Source organism: Lineus longissimus, chromosome 4, assembly GCF_910592395.1.
Source record: "Lineus longissimus chromosome 4, tnLinLong1.2, whole genome shotgun sequence".
NCBI lineage: Eukaryota > Metazoa > Nemertea > Pilidiophora > Heteronemertea > Lineidae > Lineus > Lineus longissimus.
This window is the reverse complement of record NC_088311.1, coordinates 4,954,342-4,974,579: the sequence shown is the minus strand read 5'-3', so window position 1 is coordinate 4,974,579 and position 20,238 is coordinate 4,954,342. Positions and strand designations below refer to the sequence as shown.

General features: G+C 40.7%; 3 protein-coding genes across 13 annotated transcripts in view; 1 reads left to right on the top strand and 2 right to left on the bottom strand.

The window, feature by feature from the left end:
* Nucleotides 1-4,886: 4,886 nt before the first annotated feature.
* Nucleotides 4,887-7,705, bottom strand: LOC135486289 (thioredoxin-like). The gene is made up of 5 exons (XM_064768976.1): nt 7,579-7,705; nt 6,611-6,715; nt 5,709-5,777; nt 5,300-5,365; nt 4,887-5,029 (listed from the first exon to the last, which is right to left on the bottom strand). Exons 1-5 carry the CDS (start codon nt 7,600-7,602, stop codon nt 4,967-4,969), a joined length of 327 nt encoding a protein of 108 aa, XP_064625046.1. The 5' UTR covers nt 7,603-7,705; the 3' UTR covers nt 4,887-4,966.
* A 503-nt stretch (nt 7,706-8,208) lies between these two features.
* On the bottom strand, nt 8,209-10,986 carry LOC135486288 (ubiquitin-like-conjugating enzyme ATG10). The gene is made up of 7 exons (XM_064768975.1): nt 10,870-10,986; nt 10,395-10,523; nt 10,047-10,158; nt 9,708-9,805; nt 9,511-9,596; nt 9,143-9,288; nt 8,209-8,864 (listed from the first exon to the last, which is right to left on the bottom strand). The coding sequence occupies exons 1-6, from the start codon at nt 10,975-10,977 to the stop codon at nt 9,207-9,209; spliced, it is 615 nt and encodes a 204-aa protein (XP_064625045.1). The 5' UTR covers nt 10,978-10,986; the 3' UTR covers nt 8,209-8,864; nt 9,143-9,206.
* Nucleotides 10,987-13,024: 2,038 nt separating this feature from the next.
* Nucleotides 13,025-20,238, top strand: part of LOC135487019 (single-stranded DNA-binding protein 3-like) — a 56,505-nt gene continuing 49,291 nt past the window's right edge. For 10 of the 11 annotated variants that reach the window (XM_064770278.1, XM_064770277.1, XM_064770274.1 and 7 more), the window contains exons 1-5: nt 13,025-13,151; nt 13,594-13,666; nt 14,170-14,231; nt 18,023-18,107; nt 19,747-19,788. In XM_064770278.1, the coding sequence (XP_064626348.1) occupies nt 13,096-13,151; nt 13,594-13,666; nt 14,170-14,231; nt 18,023-18,107; nt 19,747-19,788 (318 nt within the window). In that variant the 5' untranslated portion in view covers nt 13,025-13,095. The remainder of the gene's footprint in view (nt 13,152-13,593; nt 13,667-14,169; nt 14,232-18,022; nt 18,108-19,746; nt 19,789-20,238) is intronic. The other variant, XM_064770270.1, reaches the window with a different exon arrangement.

The following is a 20,238-nucleotide window of genomic DNA, read 5'->3' as shown; positions in this document are numbered from 1 at the left end:
TTGCGTTTTTGTTTACTCGGTGCTGCCCAGTGTTTTTCTTGACAATTGGAGACTTGTTGATACTTACAGCATGATGGTTTAGGCCATGAAAAGTGCGAGGTAATTGATGATATAACCGAGTCAGTAGTGTTGTGATTTGATCATATTGATCCGGTGTCTGTCACTGTCTGCGAGAGACTGCATTTTTGTCCATAGTAAAAATTATTAGGTCTTTCAGTGGGGCCACACGGCACACTGCAATCAACATTTGACTGATCTCTCCATCTTTATATCTCGATCAAAATTGTCCACGACACATCTCCAAGTGAATCTTGTCAACTTAAACTTGCCTAGCCCAAAATCTCACACGGAAACACACGTATCGAGGAAAGGTTTTCAGGCAAAATAATGTACATCAAGCAGCCGTTCCAGCAAAGCTTTTTAAAACGAAAATTGCCAGGGAGGATGTTTAGACTACATTTGCTCAACATGAATTGTCAAACAGGTTTCATATCGGATTAGTTTTAGGTTAAATTATTGATCTTAATGCCGTTCGATATACATGTATGTTTTCTTCGTCGGAAATATGTTTATTCATGCAGCGATGTCACAAAAGATTGATAACAAATCTGAGCACATCAAATTCATGTCCTTTATTTTAGCATGTTGATAATATTTCTTTGGAAGATTTATCATCACTTTACATCGCTTTAGAACCATATTCCAAGGTCTAAGTTCTCAGATTGAAATCAGCGTAGGCCTAAATGAACTAATTTGTTCAACATCTGGTTGGAGAGCTGAAGAGTTGGCAAAGTTATGAGTCAAGTGTCAATGGTCCCTCTGTGAAATGATCTGGTGATAGATCCATGCATATATATTGAATTAGGACTAACAAAGCAATACAACACCCATGTGGATTGAAACACTAAGTGACAGTGATGAATTCCCCATTTTATAACAGGACTATATGATTATCATGAGAATATTCACAGACAGTTTTCAAACACTGCTAGAATTAAGTCTAAACTGGATAGTCAAATGAGAAGTTGATGCTTTCCAAATTTTAAACCATTCATTTTGAACATTACTTGGAGAAATGTCCGCCTCGGTTAACTTGACATTGGTGATTATCCATTCGATAGGATTACTAATGCTTTTAGAACAAGGTATGTACACTCATGGTCAAGTCAAATTCCCTTAACACTTCCCTTATCGTTCCAGTATTTATCCTATTGTTCGTTTCACATATGATCGCCTTCATACTCGTACATGAGTTGCTTTCGATCTGCGCTCTCTTTGAACGTTTATCAAATTGTTGAGTTCACAGAACCGCCTTTTTTAAAATGTCCTATGCAATCGCCGGATCTGCGCTATCTTAAAACGGTTATCCTATTGTCGAGTTCAAATATCTTCTCATTCGTATATGACCAAATGTACCAACGACAGTTTCGACCCGCGCAATCTTTAAACGTTCATCGTATTGTTGGGTTCAAGTAACTACCTGTACTTATTTTCTAAGTGACCAAGTACGTCTGCTTTCGATTTGTCCAATAATGTCACGATGTTACTTTTGGTCAATTCACAAACATTAAATGTTCCACGTTAACCATGGCAAGCGACAGCGCCGTGAATCGCGTGTACTCTTGCAAGTCGTACATGCACATGATAGTGTAGCCAATGCTCAATTCAATTGAGGTGATCAAGTGTAGCCAATGCTCAATTCAATTGAGGTGATCAAGTGTAGCCAATGCTCAATTCAATTGAGGTGATCAAGTGTAGCCAATGCTCATATTCAATTGACGTGATCAAGTGTAGCCAATGCTCAATTCAATTGACGTGATCAAGTGTAGCCAATGCTCAATTCAATTGACGTGATCAAGTGAAATGCGCAAACTTGTAGGACCAATACAACAGAAGTATAACTGTAGGTAACAACAATCATTGCTGAAGCTAGGCTTTGAGTTACCACTTCAATACCATATGGTGTTCAATGATGGTATTACATACTTCTATATAAGCCATTGTGGCGATTGAAATGTATACTCATGTCATTGTGCCCTAGTTCTGAGACGACCGTACTGCGTGGGGAATAGATTTCCTGTAACAATAGGCCCGCCCGATCTATTGTGATTGGTGAAATTGAGGGGTGGAAGGCGTGCATTTCAACCTTCTAAAATTCGTTTGAGAAAGTATTCGGGCGAGTCTATTATGGCTGGTAAGCGGTATACATTCTTTCGATTGGGCAGCGTTATACCTGTTATAAAGTAGTGCATGTTCACTGGAATATTTTGTCAAAAAATTATTGAAGGGGTCAAAGGCATTCCTCTCCGTTCCTTTTGCTTCTCAATTCTGTGAGCTCATACCAGCAGTAAATGACCTCCATATGTACATGTAAACGTGCAATATTTGCCATTTATGATAATTCTTCCTAAGTCGTATTAGTCTGCGGGTAAATTCAATAAATAAATTACTGACGAGCCAAATCATAATCAATGTCGATGATGAATTGAATTCGGCACTTGATTATTTTTGTATCAAGACAATAAACAATATCAATTATACAAATTTTAAGTCCATTTTCTCTCATTTATTCTCGTTATCCTTCCTATGCCTCTAAACGCACCACGGACAAGCAATTTAATCGCAGCGACGTGCGACAATTTACTCTGCGATTAGCAAAGAGATAGGGTGAGATAGATTTTTTATTGTAGAATATCAAGGAAGAAAAAATCAGAATAAAGCAGGACTGGTTTTTTGTGTTATAGGGGGATTGTATGCCATCACATATTTAGTAACTGCTTTCTTCCAGGTGGAAGCATTGAATGTTGGAGCTGCGAATCAATAAAAGCAAGAAATGGTGACTGGTTCGATGAAGGATTGTGCGCATTATCACCAACAGCTTTGAATGGAAAGGAAAGCTGCTCTGGACAATGTCTTTTAGTACTGATGGTGGACAGCAGTAAGTAGCAAATTTTTTTTATGGCTGTTATATATGTGACAATAATGACTTGCATGGCTATATGACTATAAGCATTGACAATACGTGTATGGCTATACATTGTCAATCAATCAATCAATTAAAATATTTATATAGCGCCTGATTCGAGGAAACAATTTCCTCGACTCTCAGGCGCTGTTGAAAAAAGCATGCCTGAATAAGTGAGTTTTTAAAACGGCCTTGAAAGATACCACTGAATCCGCCTTGCGGATGGACGTAGGGAGTTGATTCCAGAGGTATATGGAGCAGCCCTGCAGAATACTCCGTCACCAAATGTCTTGCATTTGGTGCGCGGAACAATCAGCAGGGCGGCTCCATCTGAACGCAGAGAGTATGAGGTCCCCCGCTGTAGCTCAACCAATGACCACATGACAATGAATAGCTACATCGTATTATATTAATACAAACCTTATGAAACAAAGTTTTGTCATCAATTGAAATAATATTGACTCTTTAATGAACAAAACAACTTCATACCATTATGACTGAGATTTCTCTGGTTATCCAAATCTTCACCCTTTGCTATACTTGGTGGGATCTGAATGCTTCTTTTAGCGTGATGGGATGAATAAAATATCACTTTCTTTCCAGAAAATGTCATCAAGGGTTTAGAGAGAAAATGCTCCACGTACTATTACAAAAGCAAGTTTTGTAAACAAATGCAAGGCACTAGACAAGGAGTTGTGAAACCGCCAGAGAATCACTGTTACATTCCATGTGATGAAGAAAACATGTGCAATAACTGGCAAATTGAGACCGATATTCTACCAGTGTAGTACTCACAAGATTCGGTTAGGCTGATATTCAAATATGAAAACGGAGAGTAACGGCACGCACATCTTCAAAAACAATAGTTTTGCTCGCTACAAAAGTGTGTTTGAATATCGTACATGTAACGTTCTGTAAACAGCCTACCAGCCCGACCAACCCTCGGAGCAGTGATCGGGATAACTGCAGCAATCACCTTCAGCAACGGACTCACAAGTGTCCCGTGGGCCCACGTTACGGAGAGATTCGCCAAGGTAGAACATGCTAGAACAGTCTTCCCCAGGCCGGGCTTCCAAGGTTGCATGGCACATGGTTTCAGAAAGCCACGTATACACCTGCACATGCCCGTGTATACCGTGCAAACTGTATAAGCAAAGTCGGTTAACTCTATATTATACCTTTTAAATACAAAGTATCGCTGCATTTGACCCTTGTTTTATTATTTCCTCTGTAAACATCTTGTTGATGGTGTACATCCATGGCAACAAAATGAGAGTCTTCGCCAAGATGAAGAGTAGACTTCTTCCATATCGGAGGTTACGATTTTGTTGAAGTTCGATTTAGTGAACCTGAGGTTTAGCTCTCAGGCTCCTGTGTGGAGGATCATGCTCGCACGAGATGATGGGACGACCAAAGAAAGAAGAGGATAATAAACTAAACGGAATTTATTTCACTTCTATCATGTCTATAGCTAATATTTCAATATGGATGGATTCATGTTGTATATCGTTAGTCTGCTTGTGAATGCACGTGAGTGATGCATTGTCTTATACATTTCAATAGTAACCTCATTCGCCTTTCGCAAGAAGTAAGGAAACCCCGGTAAAACGTAAAATCACCTCATGGCGTTAGAGTTTGCGATCCCAATTGGAAATTCATTCTGAAATATATGTATATACTCGTTTATAGCAAAACACTCACACAACGAGAATGCTGGCTCCCTGGTAAATTCGTTATTGCTGCGTTTCGACTGGAAAGCGCGTTTCCCATGCCTCATTGGACGGATTACTCGTTTGTTATGACAAAGGCTGTTAAGATCGGAAGTTCTGCCTGAAATCCGCATTTTTTTTAGGACGGTTTTCACCCAGGAGAATCAGTATCGCCCCCCCCCCCACCCCCCACCCCCTCTCCTCCAAACGGATTAGTCTGTGTACATGCAACGTGTATCATGCTACAAGAAGGTATTCTAAAGCTACATGTATTGTCCTGATGGTGCACCCTTCAGAGAAGATCTATCATCTTTTGATACAGCATATCCTTGTTGGCGCCAGACATGTCATCAATCTGAAAGAAAGAAGCAATTTTCTAGAAGCTCGATTATGCACGTATATTGTAAAATTATATCAAAATCTGTTGAGAAACCTAAAACGGGAGATGAAAGGCAAGCAATTTTGTGTCGCTTTATAAACAAACACCTCATCCAGGAGCGAATGCTTGCAACTGAACTACCAACTGAATCCCCTTCGAGAACAATTTAAAAGTGACATGTACCGTTACCATCGTGTGAACCAGACCACAATGTAACCTCCTGTAGCTCAGGATACAATTACCTACCTGCTCCCCATGCTTGAAGAATAGAAATGTGGGCATGCATGCAATACCGACTTCTTCTGCTAGTTCCTGGAACGACGAACAATGCGAGATCAGCCAGCAATGACGACGAACAATTGGAGATAAGCCAGCCGAGGAGTTCGCCAATTTCGAGATTTTTAGACGGGATAATGGATTACATATTCTATATATTACAATGTACTCAGGAGGGGAGGTGATGCCATCTATCTGCGTGGTCATTAAATGAGCTTACCGGAAAAACACTACTCTGTTGTAAAACTACAATTTCTCTTGACATCTTTACGACAGCTAATAAATGTGTATTTTTGACATCTACATGTACCGCCAGTAAGTTAGAAACAAGCGTCACCTGATCATGAGATTTTCTCTGTGAAGGCCTGTGGTGTCTTACCGATAATTCGTCAACGTCCACCTTTAAAAACATGACTTTATTCTTGAACTTCGGATCTTTGGAATATTGCTGGAAGATAAAAGTCGGTGTGTTACAGTTGAACACGGTTGGACACGGTCTCTAAGCCTGATTAGTTCACAATTAAAAGTGTGGAATGTCCTAGAATGTCTTGGAAACAAAGGATTCCATTATGCGCTTTATCTCTGAGGAAATGAATCATGGTTTCTATAGAACCACATGCTATAATCCGTCAGCGGAATACATTGATTACGGAGGACAATTTTTCCAGGGGGTAATTTTCTACTGCTTTTCGACCATCGACCTTGAGTGAAAAAAGAGTAAATTACAAGTAACTAGCTATGGCGTTGGATGACAGTCACCTTGGCCATGACCTCATCGGAAATTAATCTAATCAATATCCAATCATCAAAAGTCTTATCTATTTTTATCATCAACGAATTTATGCACGTTCGATAATGTCATCACGAAATGATTATCTCGTTTCCTCCAAAATGGTTGTCAATATGACACATAAGGTAAATCGCCACATTAAGTAACCAAGGCAACTCATTCTGTTATCTGGTTTCAAGTAACCGAGATCTTAATCTGTTACTGAACTACATGTAACGATGATCGTTAGTACTGACGCCTGTGGGACAGGCAATAATTTTTGTCGCATGTTCTGGAAAAAATAGTTCGTCGCACAGAAAATCGGTTCGTCTTACAAGAAAGAATATGATATTCATCAAAGTATTTCTCCATAAAATGTGTAGATGTACTTTTGATCAATCTCGCTAGGGATTATCCCTAAATGGTGTTTATACTTAGCACCCCGACTCCCAGTGAAGAAAACTCTCTTCATGGTCGTCACTGGACTGACCATGCACTTTTAGCTAACTCACGTTATACACAGGACCCATCAACCGGCACGGTCCACACCATTCAGCACCGAATTCCACCACGACCAGTTTGTCGCCAGCATCCTGGAGAAACTGCTGGAACTCTTCCTGCGGGAGTAAGACAGTAATCATATCACAGCAGAACATCCAGTAGGACATCAATATCAGAGTCGAAGATATAATTATTTCCTTCCAGAGAACCTTATATGACAGTGACATTACCTGTATGTTTACCCATCATGGACTTCTCAAATCTATGCGAGTCGCAGGTTTCCATGGTAACAAATAGATGCTCTGTGGTTACCCAGCACGTTCTGTCCAAAGAGGCGCACAGCAAAGGCACGGGTCGTAGACTTTATCAATTCGTGAGTGGATTCAGGTCGTTGTAATAATAGGATTGCAAGTCACCCTAGGTTCAAGTCCTCAGTATAATTATACACATGTATATGAAAAGCCCGGTGTGGCGGGGATAGTAGTCCTAGGGCTGATAGTCCGTGTAACAATAGCCCGCATTGCTAAATGTTTTGGTTAGGGTTAGCGGTACAATAGATCATGCTGCTTAACTGGTCAAATACAATGCTACCGGACTATGACTCCAGGGGGACTATATCCGCTGTCACACCGGCGTTGAAACTGGTACATCACGACCGCATGTCGCAGCGATATAAACCGCTCGTTTGAGACTGGGGCGCTTAAGACTAGAGTAGTAGTAGCTTATAATCGAGGAATGAAAAATTATCCAGACGATTTTGTGTACATAATGTAAAGGTCTTGTTCTCTTTTGCCATAAACCCACAACAAAGAAATGAGCGAGTTGGAGGGCAACGGGGTGAGCGAACGGCAAGTGAAAAAACGAGACTGGTGTATTTGAATTGATAGACTGGGATACACTAATTCGACGCCTAAATCAGAGGTCCAAAAAATCACACAACAATGATGATAGCTGCAAAATCATAAAAATACATTCTTACCACGCTTTCTATCTCCTCTACCATTGTGTTCCTGATGTAGGCCTAATAATTCACTGAGCGCAAATAAAACACGACACAAGACGTAGCAGCTCGATCGAATTTATTGTCGTCTGGCAAGATCCAGCAAATGTGACGTCATTGTGATCACGTGACTAACCCGATTGTCTTGTAATGCTGTGGCTAATACCGGTAATAATAGAGCGGGAAAAAATGTATTGAGGCAAGGTATGCATTGGTGAGGCAACAGGCGACTGCCAAACTGGTCGTCGCGCAGTTTGAAGACCATGCTCATGTTTTCATTATGGTGGTCGAGGTGCTAACGTGCGAGGTGTGATGTGTGAAGTGACACCACCGTTTTTATAAGAGAATGTATGGAAAAGGCATCGACATGAACATATCGGGTACTTTTATTTCAGATATATATCATTGGGGAAAACGGAACCCGGAATACCTAGAGTATTGAGAAATAGAATGACATGGATGCCGAGAATGAGGTTGCGACGCTCAAGGAAATCATCCATTGAGATAATGGTTTGTTCCGAGCATATTTTTGGAGAAAATCGAGGTTTTTATGAAAATACGTTAGTCATATTCTTTTTTCAAATCATATTTTTTGCCAAAATGTGTAGAATAAATACTTAATGCGGTGTTTATGAGCTTCATTATGTCACAATCTGATAGTGGATATAAAATTGACATACGTGTAAGGCACAGATTGCTCAATAAGGCCGGGCGACGCACTACGCGAGTTGATGCGCACATGAATCAAGACGACTCAACTTCGTTAATATGTATCAATATTTATTGGATTTATTGGATTTATTTTCAATTTCGATGACGAAATGAATAATTCTGCAATAACTTGGTTTACAGTTTGAATTGGAAAATCCATTCAAATGCAAATTACTGCAGACCATGCCTTCAAGAATAAGTTCTTACATTGTAATACAACACTGCATGACGGCACAAGATACTCAAGGTCATCACCAATGTATAGTTGCAGAGTTCCAGTATAGATGGCCACCCAAACAAAGCCATTGTTGCATGCATTGACAAGACTGACTCTTAGATTCACGCATAAGTCTAAGAGGTAATGCAAAAGAAGGACTGAAATGCAAAAGAAGGACCGACAGAGATTTCAGATTGTTGATTTCCTGTATGGTCCCTTTAAGCCAAGTTGTTCATTCTTCATGCTGACTGGGAGAGCTCTCCCGCTCATTTCATCTAACTGATACCACAGGCCTATCCGACAGACTTAGTGGAAAGCCATGGTCGGCATTAGATCTCTGAAAATATAAAGAATAGTTAGATAGGGCCGCTAGTGCTTTTTCATCTTTTGTCATTATATTTAAGCTGCGGTTATGCAAAATGACATTCTGGCCGAGCCCCACCAGTGGACCTTCGTGGGGCATGTCACTGATTTACAAAAGGTTAAGTAAACTTTTCATTATCAAAAGCCATAATGGTCATTAGTGGACAATTTAATCCAGCCCCACTGGCCACTCTTTAATTTGCCAACAACTATTATTGTCAAGGCTGACCAATGAAGACCTATACCACCTACCTATTTTAGCTGAAACCATTACTGACAGTTTTTGTTGAATGGTCCATTCAGAATCACAAACCTTTCACCCTATTTCACTATATGACATTGGAACATCAATACCAACAACTGGTCCAACAACACTCAGCCAGCTGACAACATAATTTCTGAAAATAATTACAGTTTTGAATGTCTTTTTTGATTGACATTGTGGTATCGTAACAACTAGAAGTAGAACAATGACAATGCAGTAACAAGTAAGAGTTTTAGAAAGCAGTGCTTTAATAAGAAAGCAGCACTGTAATCTTTTTGTGAGAGTTATGCCCTACATTATTTGTTTACTATATTCCTCAAGCCATTTTGTGATTGAACATTTATCCGTTGCACACCTTGGTTTCTCCGGAACTTGCTTCATCAACGTTGAAGTGTGACATGGATGGACCTGGAAGAATGGTCGGCCAAGAAGTGGATGTTCCTAGAGAGAAAAGAGAAAAAAGAAAACAAGACATTATTATTATATTCTATTCTGTAGTGATGTTCAGGTGGCAGCACCAAGGTTGAGTTATCTTAAAGTGTACAGTCTTACCTGCTGTGTAATAAATGTCCATTTCTCATGCCTCAAGCGATCTTGGTGGTATTGGGGCACATTCCTCCAGATGTCTTCAAGACTCAATAGCTGGCCATCTGCAGGGAAAGTCAAGAGTTTCATGAAATTTCGTCCTTTACACTGTACATTTAATTTCGAGATCTGACAACACTGTAACAGCAATTTCAATTTGATCTTCTATTTTGTCACCATCTCATCGATTACTTGATTAATATTTCTGGATATCTCCTTCGATCACATGAAGCAGGAGTTAAAACACTGATGGGGAGTCTACACCGAAGTCATTGGTCCCATATAAATTCATAGAACGGTACCAACCTTGTTTACAGGCATTGAAATAAAGCACAGGGACGCCATAGCTTGCACTGTAGACAATGTGATACTCATAGTTGCACGTTTCAGACGTAGGAATATCCAGGGCTGCTGAATCCTGAAAATGATTAAAGAATTAGCAAAAAGATTTGTTAGTGCAAGGAAAATCTGTCATCATACATTTATCACGTGACTTAGTTAAAGCTGGGGCCATTAACTTACATGCGTTGAACCTGTGGTCTCCTGATTATAAGCATTGCAAGGTGCTTTAATCCCTAAGTCACTGACCTTCCTATGGCAGTACATATCACGGGCCGGCTTAGCAGATCAGACGAACCCCCAACCTAAACCTACTTCATCAACTATTTTCTGACTCCCCACTTCTTCAGGGACTTCAATATTGCTGTCCATCCTATCTGGACTAATATCACCATTCCACTCCCTTGGCCTCCTGCAGCATAAGTATCCATCTTCTTGCAGTCCCTAAAATAGCCAGAGACTAAGGTTAGCTTTGAAATGTGAAGGTAGCGTGGATGATCACATAGACTCAATTAGGCCCAAGAGGTGGTGCATGTATAAGACCAAGTTTGTTTGGGCGCTGACCAGTCTGCAGTCATGCGTTTCACAACGATCTGGAAACCGTGTTAACAGTGGACCCGATTTTCTCCCATCACCATATGGCAAGAATTTCGACTAAAAATCGACAGTTCAGCTTTAAGCCTGTACCACGATACACAACTACAGTGGAGTATCCCATGTGTAAGTGTTACTTTAGTACATGACAAAGAACAAGCACATATACCACGTAATAAGAAAAGGAGGCACTTGCCGGGACAAATCTGACGGACCAAGGAAAAGAGTCATTTTGCTGAGAAAAGGCCTGAATTCGTAGAATTTCTTCCTGGAACTGCTGCTGGGAAACGCACCCAAACGCCATTCTTATAACCTTGACTGCGGAGGGGGGCTGTTGCGTGAGAGGAAAAGCCAAATTAGGGCTGGGCAGTGCTGCACTCTATACTTAATTGACTACACTAAAGCACACACAATTGACATTGAACCAATACTTCGAACCCAAAATGATGTTGCGGCGTAGCGGATCGAGGCTTCATAAAGGGCTACATTGACATGAGCATTGATTGATACTTTGAGAAATTATCAACACCACCAAGGAAGTTTATTTCAGCTAAAGCAGAACTTTCAACGACCGTGCATTTCTAATTAGGCCGTCTCCCCCATAAAAAAAACTGCAGCAGCGTACGTGCCACAACCTTACTTGCAATTGAACTTCACTTTATATCATGGGAGTAATGAGCGCGCGGCAGATATCGGAGGGAAATAAAATGTTCTTCTAGTGTACATCCAACCACGCAATGACAATGGATGGCTCACTCGTAATCAATGATTTCTCCATCTAAGCCCCTGATTTTATCCCAAAACGTCCCATCCCGCGCCTTTCGTGTCAAGATGGGGAAATTCCCGGCTTTTCTGCAGGACTCCAATACCATACCTTGGACAAGTAAAATGGTGTCGCCCGGATTGTTTCAAGCGCCCCATTCCATTGAACACGCTAACTGGGTCATCATTTTAACCCGTTCTCCTTGCATTTTAGTTGCAAGAGCGGAATATACCAGGCAGGTTTCGCAACCCTTACGAAGAGCTACGAACAACGAAATACGAAGTATGGAAATGTACTCTATTGACGACTTTTTTCGAAAGTTTCCCCGATTCCTCATACAAATTAGTACAGAAAATGATTTACGAGTGTCGCGTAAATGAATTAGCACATGGCTTGATGACACGACAGGCAGACATTCGTCGTTCGTACTTCTTCGTTCGTAGGGGTTGCAAAACCTGTCTGTTAGTGTCTGCAACGAAAATGCAACAATCGACCCTCTTAGTGTAGGCCTAAGTCTTGAAATACGGGATAATACGAAAAAAATACGCGAATCTAATCACTTATGAGCCGGTGATGAGTACTTCAGCAGACCAGCGTTAATTTGTTTCAAAGTAGCTTTATACTAAAGTAACTATAATATTGCCTGGCTCTCGGTCTGATTGATGAGAACCGTACTGCCGGGCGTACTACTTACGCGACAAAGGGGACCAAGCAGATTTTCTGACAATATAGGGGGTATATTCTTGACTGTTACCTGTGTCAAAATTATGGTTGATTTCAATTTTTATACTATTCGTTTTGTGTGCCGTCACAAAAGGAAAAATATTTTTATCTCCCCGGCAGTATCTTCAGTCAGGCCAAAAAAATCAGCCCCAAGGACAATCCCCTTCCACATCATCTTGACCCTCAATGTATTGACATTGCCCAGCTTTCCGACAACGCGCGTAGCCGCTGGAAGTCGAGCATGCGTCCACATGGGTACACTCCGGACGCAGTGGACCGGCCCGTTCGTCACCCTTAGGAGACCCAATTAGGATGACGCAATGTACTGCCCAGGAGTGTACCACTGACATGGGATATACTCCGAGTGCAGGACCGTAAAGCGCACGCATGGATGCATTTATTTCGACTCCCGAGACAGTCCGTATCGTCGTCCTATTCTGTCTGTCTCATGTTAAATAGGGTGAGGGATGAGGCCGGTCTACTGCGTCCGTAGTGTACAGAGTAGATCATGGCGGCATAGCAGAGAGATCATGAAATTTTGTATACATTTTTATATTTGAGGAATTCCCTTCCACACTTTTTTGTGCCAAACCACAAACTAACATGGAACTACCAAAAACATTTCACTTTGCCACTGAATTTTATTGCACAGTGTGTGCGCAAAACCGCAGTTGATCCGATATGTACTGGATACGATACTCGCTCATAAAAACCACCTCAACTTGTGTATGCGTTGAAACTGGCAATACGCCAATCGGTCTATAGATGTGGCCACGTGATATTTGCAGTAACTGTTTCAAGGCGCACCAATTTCTCGGTAATTGAATACCCAATCGAAAGGCGCTATTTGACAGGTCTTCTTGACGTCACCATAGAGACGGGGTCAGTGTCGTCCTCTTGATGGCTTGACAGGTGCGTGACAGTTCAGCTTCAAGCATGTATGCCAAAGGGAAAGGCTCCACTGTACCTTCCGACGCTCAAGCCAGAGAAAAGTAAGTAAATGCAAACTATTTTTCAGTTAGCTCTATGATACATTGTACTAGCCTTCTGCCACATTGCCGGTAAAATTCTGCCCTGTATTTTGCTAGAATCGGTAGAAATCTCCACCTGAACGTGAGGAATGCCCCTTTTTGAATGCTTTATAATAGCTGGTCCATTCAGCGCGCAGCCCCCCGCCTGGTAACCTATTTAACAAAAACACTGCAGCTGAAGCCGCTATTGTCTAAATAGCTAAACAACTCATATGTATGTTATCCTTGGTTTATTTAGCATATTCAGGATGCATCGATTGAGCACTTATTGCTCCTGTTACTCCAGAATCGCCACTTTTCTGAAAGACGCATCCACTCAAAATTCCAACATGGCGGCCCCCATGTATATTGAGACCAGTAAATAAACAACGCGTTTTACACATGTTTCCTCTGTCTTTTTCAGATTAGCACTATATGTATATGAATATTTATTACACGTCGGAGCACAGAAAAGTGCACAGACATTTTTATCAGAAGTGAGTTCCTTTTTATATGCTTTTATTGAGTCAAAATGGACTATGTCCATGATGTCATGTACATAAGGGTATACAATGTATACTGTTATTGTTCCATGTACAGACTAGGTAGCTGCATTGCTATCATGCTAGTATGCTTTTCTTGGTTAGCCTGGATGCATGTTCAACATTTGCTTCTTACAATCTGACCTTCTACTAAAAGCTGGATTGCACGTCACTGTCTAAAAACAAGTTTGTGCAATGAATACTTCCTTGAGGACTTGGATGGGTTGGAACTTGGAGAGATAGTAAGTAGGGTTAAGTGTCTAGCCCAAGGACACATGTATGCTCAGCCATGGTCTTGAAGAACCTGTATGCTGTTGGTTCATGTTGGTCATAACTTTGGGCAATTTAGCCGATCCCCTAGGTTCCCTGCATTGCCTTGAAGAGGGGATCACACTCGCACAATCCCTCCTCAAATGATTTATTGGTGCATTCTTAACCATCCTCTTCTTTCATTTCAGATACGATGGGAAAAGAACATAACATTAGGGGAACCGCCAGGTTTTTTACATTCGTGGTGGTGGTAGGTATCATTAAAGTCCTCTCAGAACGCCTTGATTCTCTAGCTCTGCACTGTAGAACCGATGGTAATGCTGTCTTTGGACCGAATAGCAAGTAAAAAGGACAGAATCAGTTAGCTAACCCATCCTCTAACCATGAAAACTATTGAATTGAAACACTACACATGAACCCCTAGATCAGTTGGATGACTGTCGATCTGGTTCTTATCTTTGTCACAGGAAGCCAAAAATGAAAACACAAAAGCGAAATATGTCCTGATCTAGTTATCCCATCATATCCAAACTACATGACAGTGTACAAGTTTTTGATGTGACCCGCTTTTCAAGGTTGAGGAGGTCAAATGGCGTAGATTATCTCAACTCAAATCTCGTCCATGTGTGAGTTGCAGACACATTCCTTCCGATAATGAAAGGAACCATACATCAGTGACTGTCGTAAACTGAAACTATATTTTTACATAAAGACAGTGCTTTACTGTACAACTGTAATGTCTCCAAGCACTTTACATTTGTTCCCCAACCTAACCCAGGAAACTTCCTGAAGACACCAAGGAGTGCATGCACTCCACAACACTGGGCTGTTTTAGGCCAGTTGAAAGTACCTGGTGGCACTAGCTGGAGCCTTGAACCCATGACTTCCCGATCACAACTCAGATACTCTTTCACTGTGCCACCCTGCTTCCGGCAAATACTCCTCCAACTTTTAAGCAGGGCCAGTGGGAGAGAATCAAATGGTTAAATCTAGTCCAGTTGTACTAATTCTATTGCTAACCTACATTTATATTTCAAACCTGGATGGTTGTGTTTAAAAATTTTTATGGAAGAGAATGACGGGAATGAATGTGACCTAATTTTGGTTGAATAGTTTTATACTATATTGTGTTGAAAATTTCACCTACCTGTGTTGTATATATCATAAGGTCGGTCTTGTATAAAATTCAATGACACTGGTATTCTACCCATCATGCATGGACATTTTGTCACCATCAAGTTGGATGATGTTGGATAGAATATTAACAGATTTACATTATATTTTGTGTTGTTACAGATAAATAATAGAAGTTCCTGTGGTCGCATCCCTTTAGAACTGGTGCCTGACTAAAGAGCGTTGTCAATGTCAAATTTCTTTGAAAAAAAGAAGATTTATCTGATCCCAACCTTTGAATTGTGACACAACCTCATCTCACCCCATCTGAATACAGTATCTGGTTGATATGGTCAAACTGTGTACGCACACCCAAGTTAGGGCAAAGCCGGAGGAGGGAGGGGGAAGCTAGCAGAGGGCCTAACTCCCTTTCACTGTGACCATGTGGTCAAGGTGCCTTCCTCTCGTAAGGGTTTTGTCAAGGAGCCATGGACATTCTGCTTTCATGCTATGAGATGGGCCAGGACTTGCTTCACCATTGGCCAAAAACATCCATACCCATACAAAGTCTTCTGTGTTCCCATCCCATAATTAGTGGAACATGTGTAACACTCTCGTCCAGTGTCTTTGATGAATGATCCAGTCCCTTGATCAGTGTCACAAACTCGTCCAATATCTGTATAGGCGATTTATCTGATCCCATCTTTTTATCAGTGTCACAACCTAATCTACTGTCTTGATGAATGCTTTCTCTGATCCCAGCGCTTGATAAGTGTCACAACCTCATCCAATGTAGCAATGAAAATTTTTGTTGATTCCATCCCTTGATCAGTGTCACAACCTCATCCAATATCATCATGATTGATTTCTCTGATTCCGTCCCTTGATCAGTGTCATAACCTCCCCAAATGTCTTGATGAATGATTTCTCTGATCTGGTACCTTGATTCAGTGTCACAACCTCATCCAATGTCTTGTTAAATGATTTCTCTGACCCCTTCTCTTGATCAGTGTCACAACCTCATTCAATATCCTGATGAATGATTTTTCTGACTCTTTCCCTTGATCAGTGTCACACACAACCTCAACCAATGTCTTGATGAATGATTTCTCTTATCCCAACACAGCCTCACCCAGTGTCTTTGTGAAATATTTCTCTGTTTGTGTCCCTTAATTATTCTCACATTCTTATCCAATATCTTGATGCATGCCTCTGATCCCACCTTATCTCATCAAATGGAAGGTTTGTGAAACAATATTTTTGAGTATTCTCAATGATGTAACAACTTTAAAATGTCTAAATGAGAGTATTGCATCTTGAGATGTTGAAACCTTTTTTTGCAAAAATACATAGTGAATGATGAATACATTGTCTTTCCTGGTGGACCTGACCTCTCCTTTTCATTGCTCGTTACAGAATTGCTTTTCAGCAAGCTGATAAAGTAATTCATTCGGAATTGAGTGTTGGCGTATCTATTGAAAGAGGGAGCGGTTCCCCAACCAATGGGGTTACAATTTGACCTTGAGCTGATTACGATCTCATGTTGTTACCCAATGTGAGTGGGGTACCTTTGTAGATTTTTTTAGACGATTTTCAAATTGACTACTTCAAGATTATCTGTTAATGACTATCGCTTACAACTCTTAACTGAACTTTCTGTTTCAAAGTTGTTCTCTGAGAAAGGGACTCGGAGGGGTCCCTGGCTCAACCAGTGGAAAACTGGTTTCTTTGTCCCTTCCATGTCCTTGATGGCATGGCATGTGCCTTCAGGTAAGAGTTGAGGTTGCTTCACCTTTCTGGTTCAGTATCAGCGGTGGTGTGGATTCAAGCCTGGAGCATACATTACCTTAGGGACCCAACCTCAGGCTCATCATGTACTTTAGGTTCTAAATGCGGAAACTATATACATGGCGTGGGTTGAATTGTGGGAGATATAAATTCTCAATGAAATCATAGGATTGGTTCAGAAGAGAGGAGCGAGCAACTTGACTAGAAACTGCCTTTTTGTTTGGTTTCCATTGGTAATACTAGTAAAATGTATTGCCGCAGGAGAATGTTTTCGACAAGTTGATATTGTCGAAAGTGTCGGGCAATGACTTGGGTCCAAGGCTTTCTTGAGGAGTATTTAGATATAGGAATGACAAAACTATTGTTATGGTTGAGCTGAAGGAATATGACTGATTACTGTATGACGATTGGTATGGAGGAGAATGTAGTAGACTTGTGCACAGGTGAACTTGGTTTCCGGATTAGAAACGTGGGGGCAGAAGAAAGAAAGATTGTTAATGTAGGCTAAATGTCTTTATCAAATTTTACCCAAACCGCCAGGTTCACAGCTACAAAAAAGCTTATTCCAAACCCTTGATTTTGATACTTGCTTTTGCCTTGTGATGTTTGTGTTTGCCACCAGGGGATAAAACCTTGTTTGGCTTTGGTTGAAAAACGTGCTCTGAGAAACAAAGAGAATTTCAGATCTTGTTTTCTATGTATGTGTTCTTGAGTCAGAAAACTCATTTTCATCTGATTCAGTTTCAGCCATATATTTCACTGCCATGCCCACTCTTTATACCATCAACCATGGCTCTCCCAGTACTAGAGTCTGTCCCTGAACATCGGGTCCTGTCTGGTTGATATACCACATTGATGGCTGATGCATTCCAGGGGGGACAGGCAGGACATGATCTAAGTCAGAAATTATCATGAAAAGGATCAGCTATCACTATTTGTCACTTTTTGCGGTAATATACAGTAACCGGTTTGAATTGGATGACCAGACAATAACCTGCCAAAAGAAACCAATTACCACCAAGTTTTTTTGGTCAAAAAGTTTTGTTAACTGTCCACCCTCGGCCAGCAATTTGGTAGAGACTCAACCTGCATCATTGTCGGCTGTTCCAATTACTAATCTCCCTCCCTCTTCTTTTTCAGTGTATTTTGGGATTTATACTGTGCGGCGCCAGAACGAAGAGACACATGTGATCACTCTAGTGAAGCCAAAGCATTTCATGATTATGTAAGTCTTTCAAAAATAAAATAATGAAAAACTCCAAATGTTCAGAGATAATCAGTGATTCCGGCTCCGAGACACATCATCGTTACACTGTGCTGTTGGAGAGTGATTTATTGGAAACAGTATTGGAGAGTGCATTACATGTAGCTTGGAGAGTGTTTCATTGGAAACAGTGTTGGAGAGTATTGGGGCCCACAATAGGTGATCTGTTAAACTTTTGCCCCATGCTTGAATGAATGTTTCCAATCCAGTGCATAATTCATATAGTCAGGTGCATCATTCTATTGTTTAGATTCAAGAAGTAACCAAACATTTTCTATTCTGTAGAATAAAATTTATTCACTTGTTTTCTTTGTTTGGATTATTCTCACATTTAATTTTTCCAAAATAAAAAAGAACAACCCCGAATGAAGTCACAACTGTAATACTGTAGTATTTTATTATATACAACACGCATTATTCTTAAAAGGAATCGGAAGTTCTGAAAGATAAAACTAAGCGGGAGTTTGAGGTTAAAGTTTGAGGTTAAAAGTTTGTACAAAACTTCATAAGGAGGTTTCATTAAAATATCATTCCTTAATATCTACACAAAATAAGACAAAGCATTCTTGATGCATCAAAGGATTATATGTATCCATAAATACCTTGACTTAACATGTTTTCATCGGAACTTAACACAGCAGATCTTTCTAGTTACCTATCGGCAAAGATTTCCAATCATTCGACTTGCCACCTGACCCTTGACCTATGTGCTTTATGTTGCCATGGCAACCTCCCCAGCATTATTGATTTCTTGTGTCTCTTAGTGAAGAGGTACATTTGTTGCTAGAATCAGCGGGAGTTGATACACTGTAGTGGACCACGTATAGTTAGGATAGACTCCGGCAGCCGCAGGGTGATGTTCCAGCTTGCCTACTAGGGTGCCAACCCATGCCAAAGCCTCTGGGGTTGACATTTCAAAATGTCAACTCGCATGTAAAATTAAAAAAGCACTTTGGTATAAATGAAGATGGTGGCCTTGCGATGAGATTTAGTGTTGATTACAGGTGACGAGGTGTAATTCCATCTTGTCATGCCAGCAGTATATTGTTTGGTGAACAGGGGAAAATAATAATGCAAAACAGCTTCACTTTTAAAGATTTATGTAAGTTTTGGACCATTGATTGTCTTTTGGGGGGTCACAAAAGTGCTTGTGTCAAGGTGCCTCAGTTCAGATCGTCAATACACAGTAGGGGGGGCATGAAGTATGACACATAAATCTCAATATGTTTGGTCCACCACTGATAGCCTCTTCTGCACAGGTTATGTTCTGATATAGAGGTTGCTGCAAACTTTACTTCTTGGTTGGCTCTTCCAAGTGGGCAGCGGTCAATCACTCTGATCCAGATCTACTGGAGAGTGTGACCCAGTTTGCCTACTGCATCGTAATGCACAGAGCTTAGTGAGTATTTGTAGAATAATATGTGGAATTGGAAACAAGTCTGGGATCTAGTATCCCCCTCTATCTCCTCCCCCTCTATCCCCTCCCCCTCCTCCCTCAACCGAAGGGTAGTGTGTCAGACTTCAGAAGAAGAATAGTGAAGTCAAATCCATTCTAGTGCACTTATATCCCCACTGTACTAGTATACCCTGGTCATTTCAGCATGTACAGACTCAAGGACATGTAAACACAGTGGACAATCTGGTACTTAGTCCTTCAATTCAGTTTCTGGGGCTTTATTCCTATGGTAGCGGTAATAAGATATCCCATATTTCAGTTTCTTGGGTTTCTAATTCTCTGGTTCAGTTTCTTTGGCTTCTTTTTCTCTGCTACTTCATCCCCAATTTCAGTTTCTTGGGGTACCTGTGCTCTTATACTTTATCCCACACACATTCATTTTCTTCGACTTCCTAAACTCTCCTCTTACTACTCCTACTTTATTTCACATTTATTTTCTTCGACTTCCTTTTCTCTGGTATTCTTTAACCTGGTACTTTATTCCATTTAAGTTCCTGGTGCTCTCTCAACAAAATTTTAATTTTTTGTCCCATGAACAGTTACTGGGGGCTTCCTTTACTCTAGGACTTTATCCAGTATACGTTTTCTTTAACTTAAAGGGCACCCTTCAAAAAAAGCGACTTTTAAATTATCATA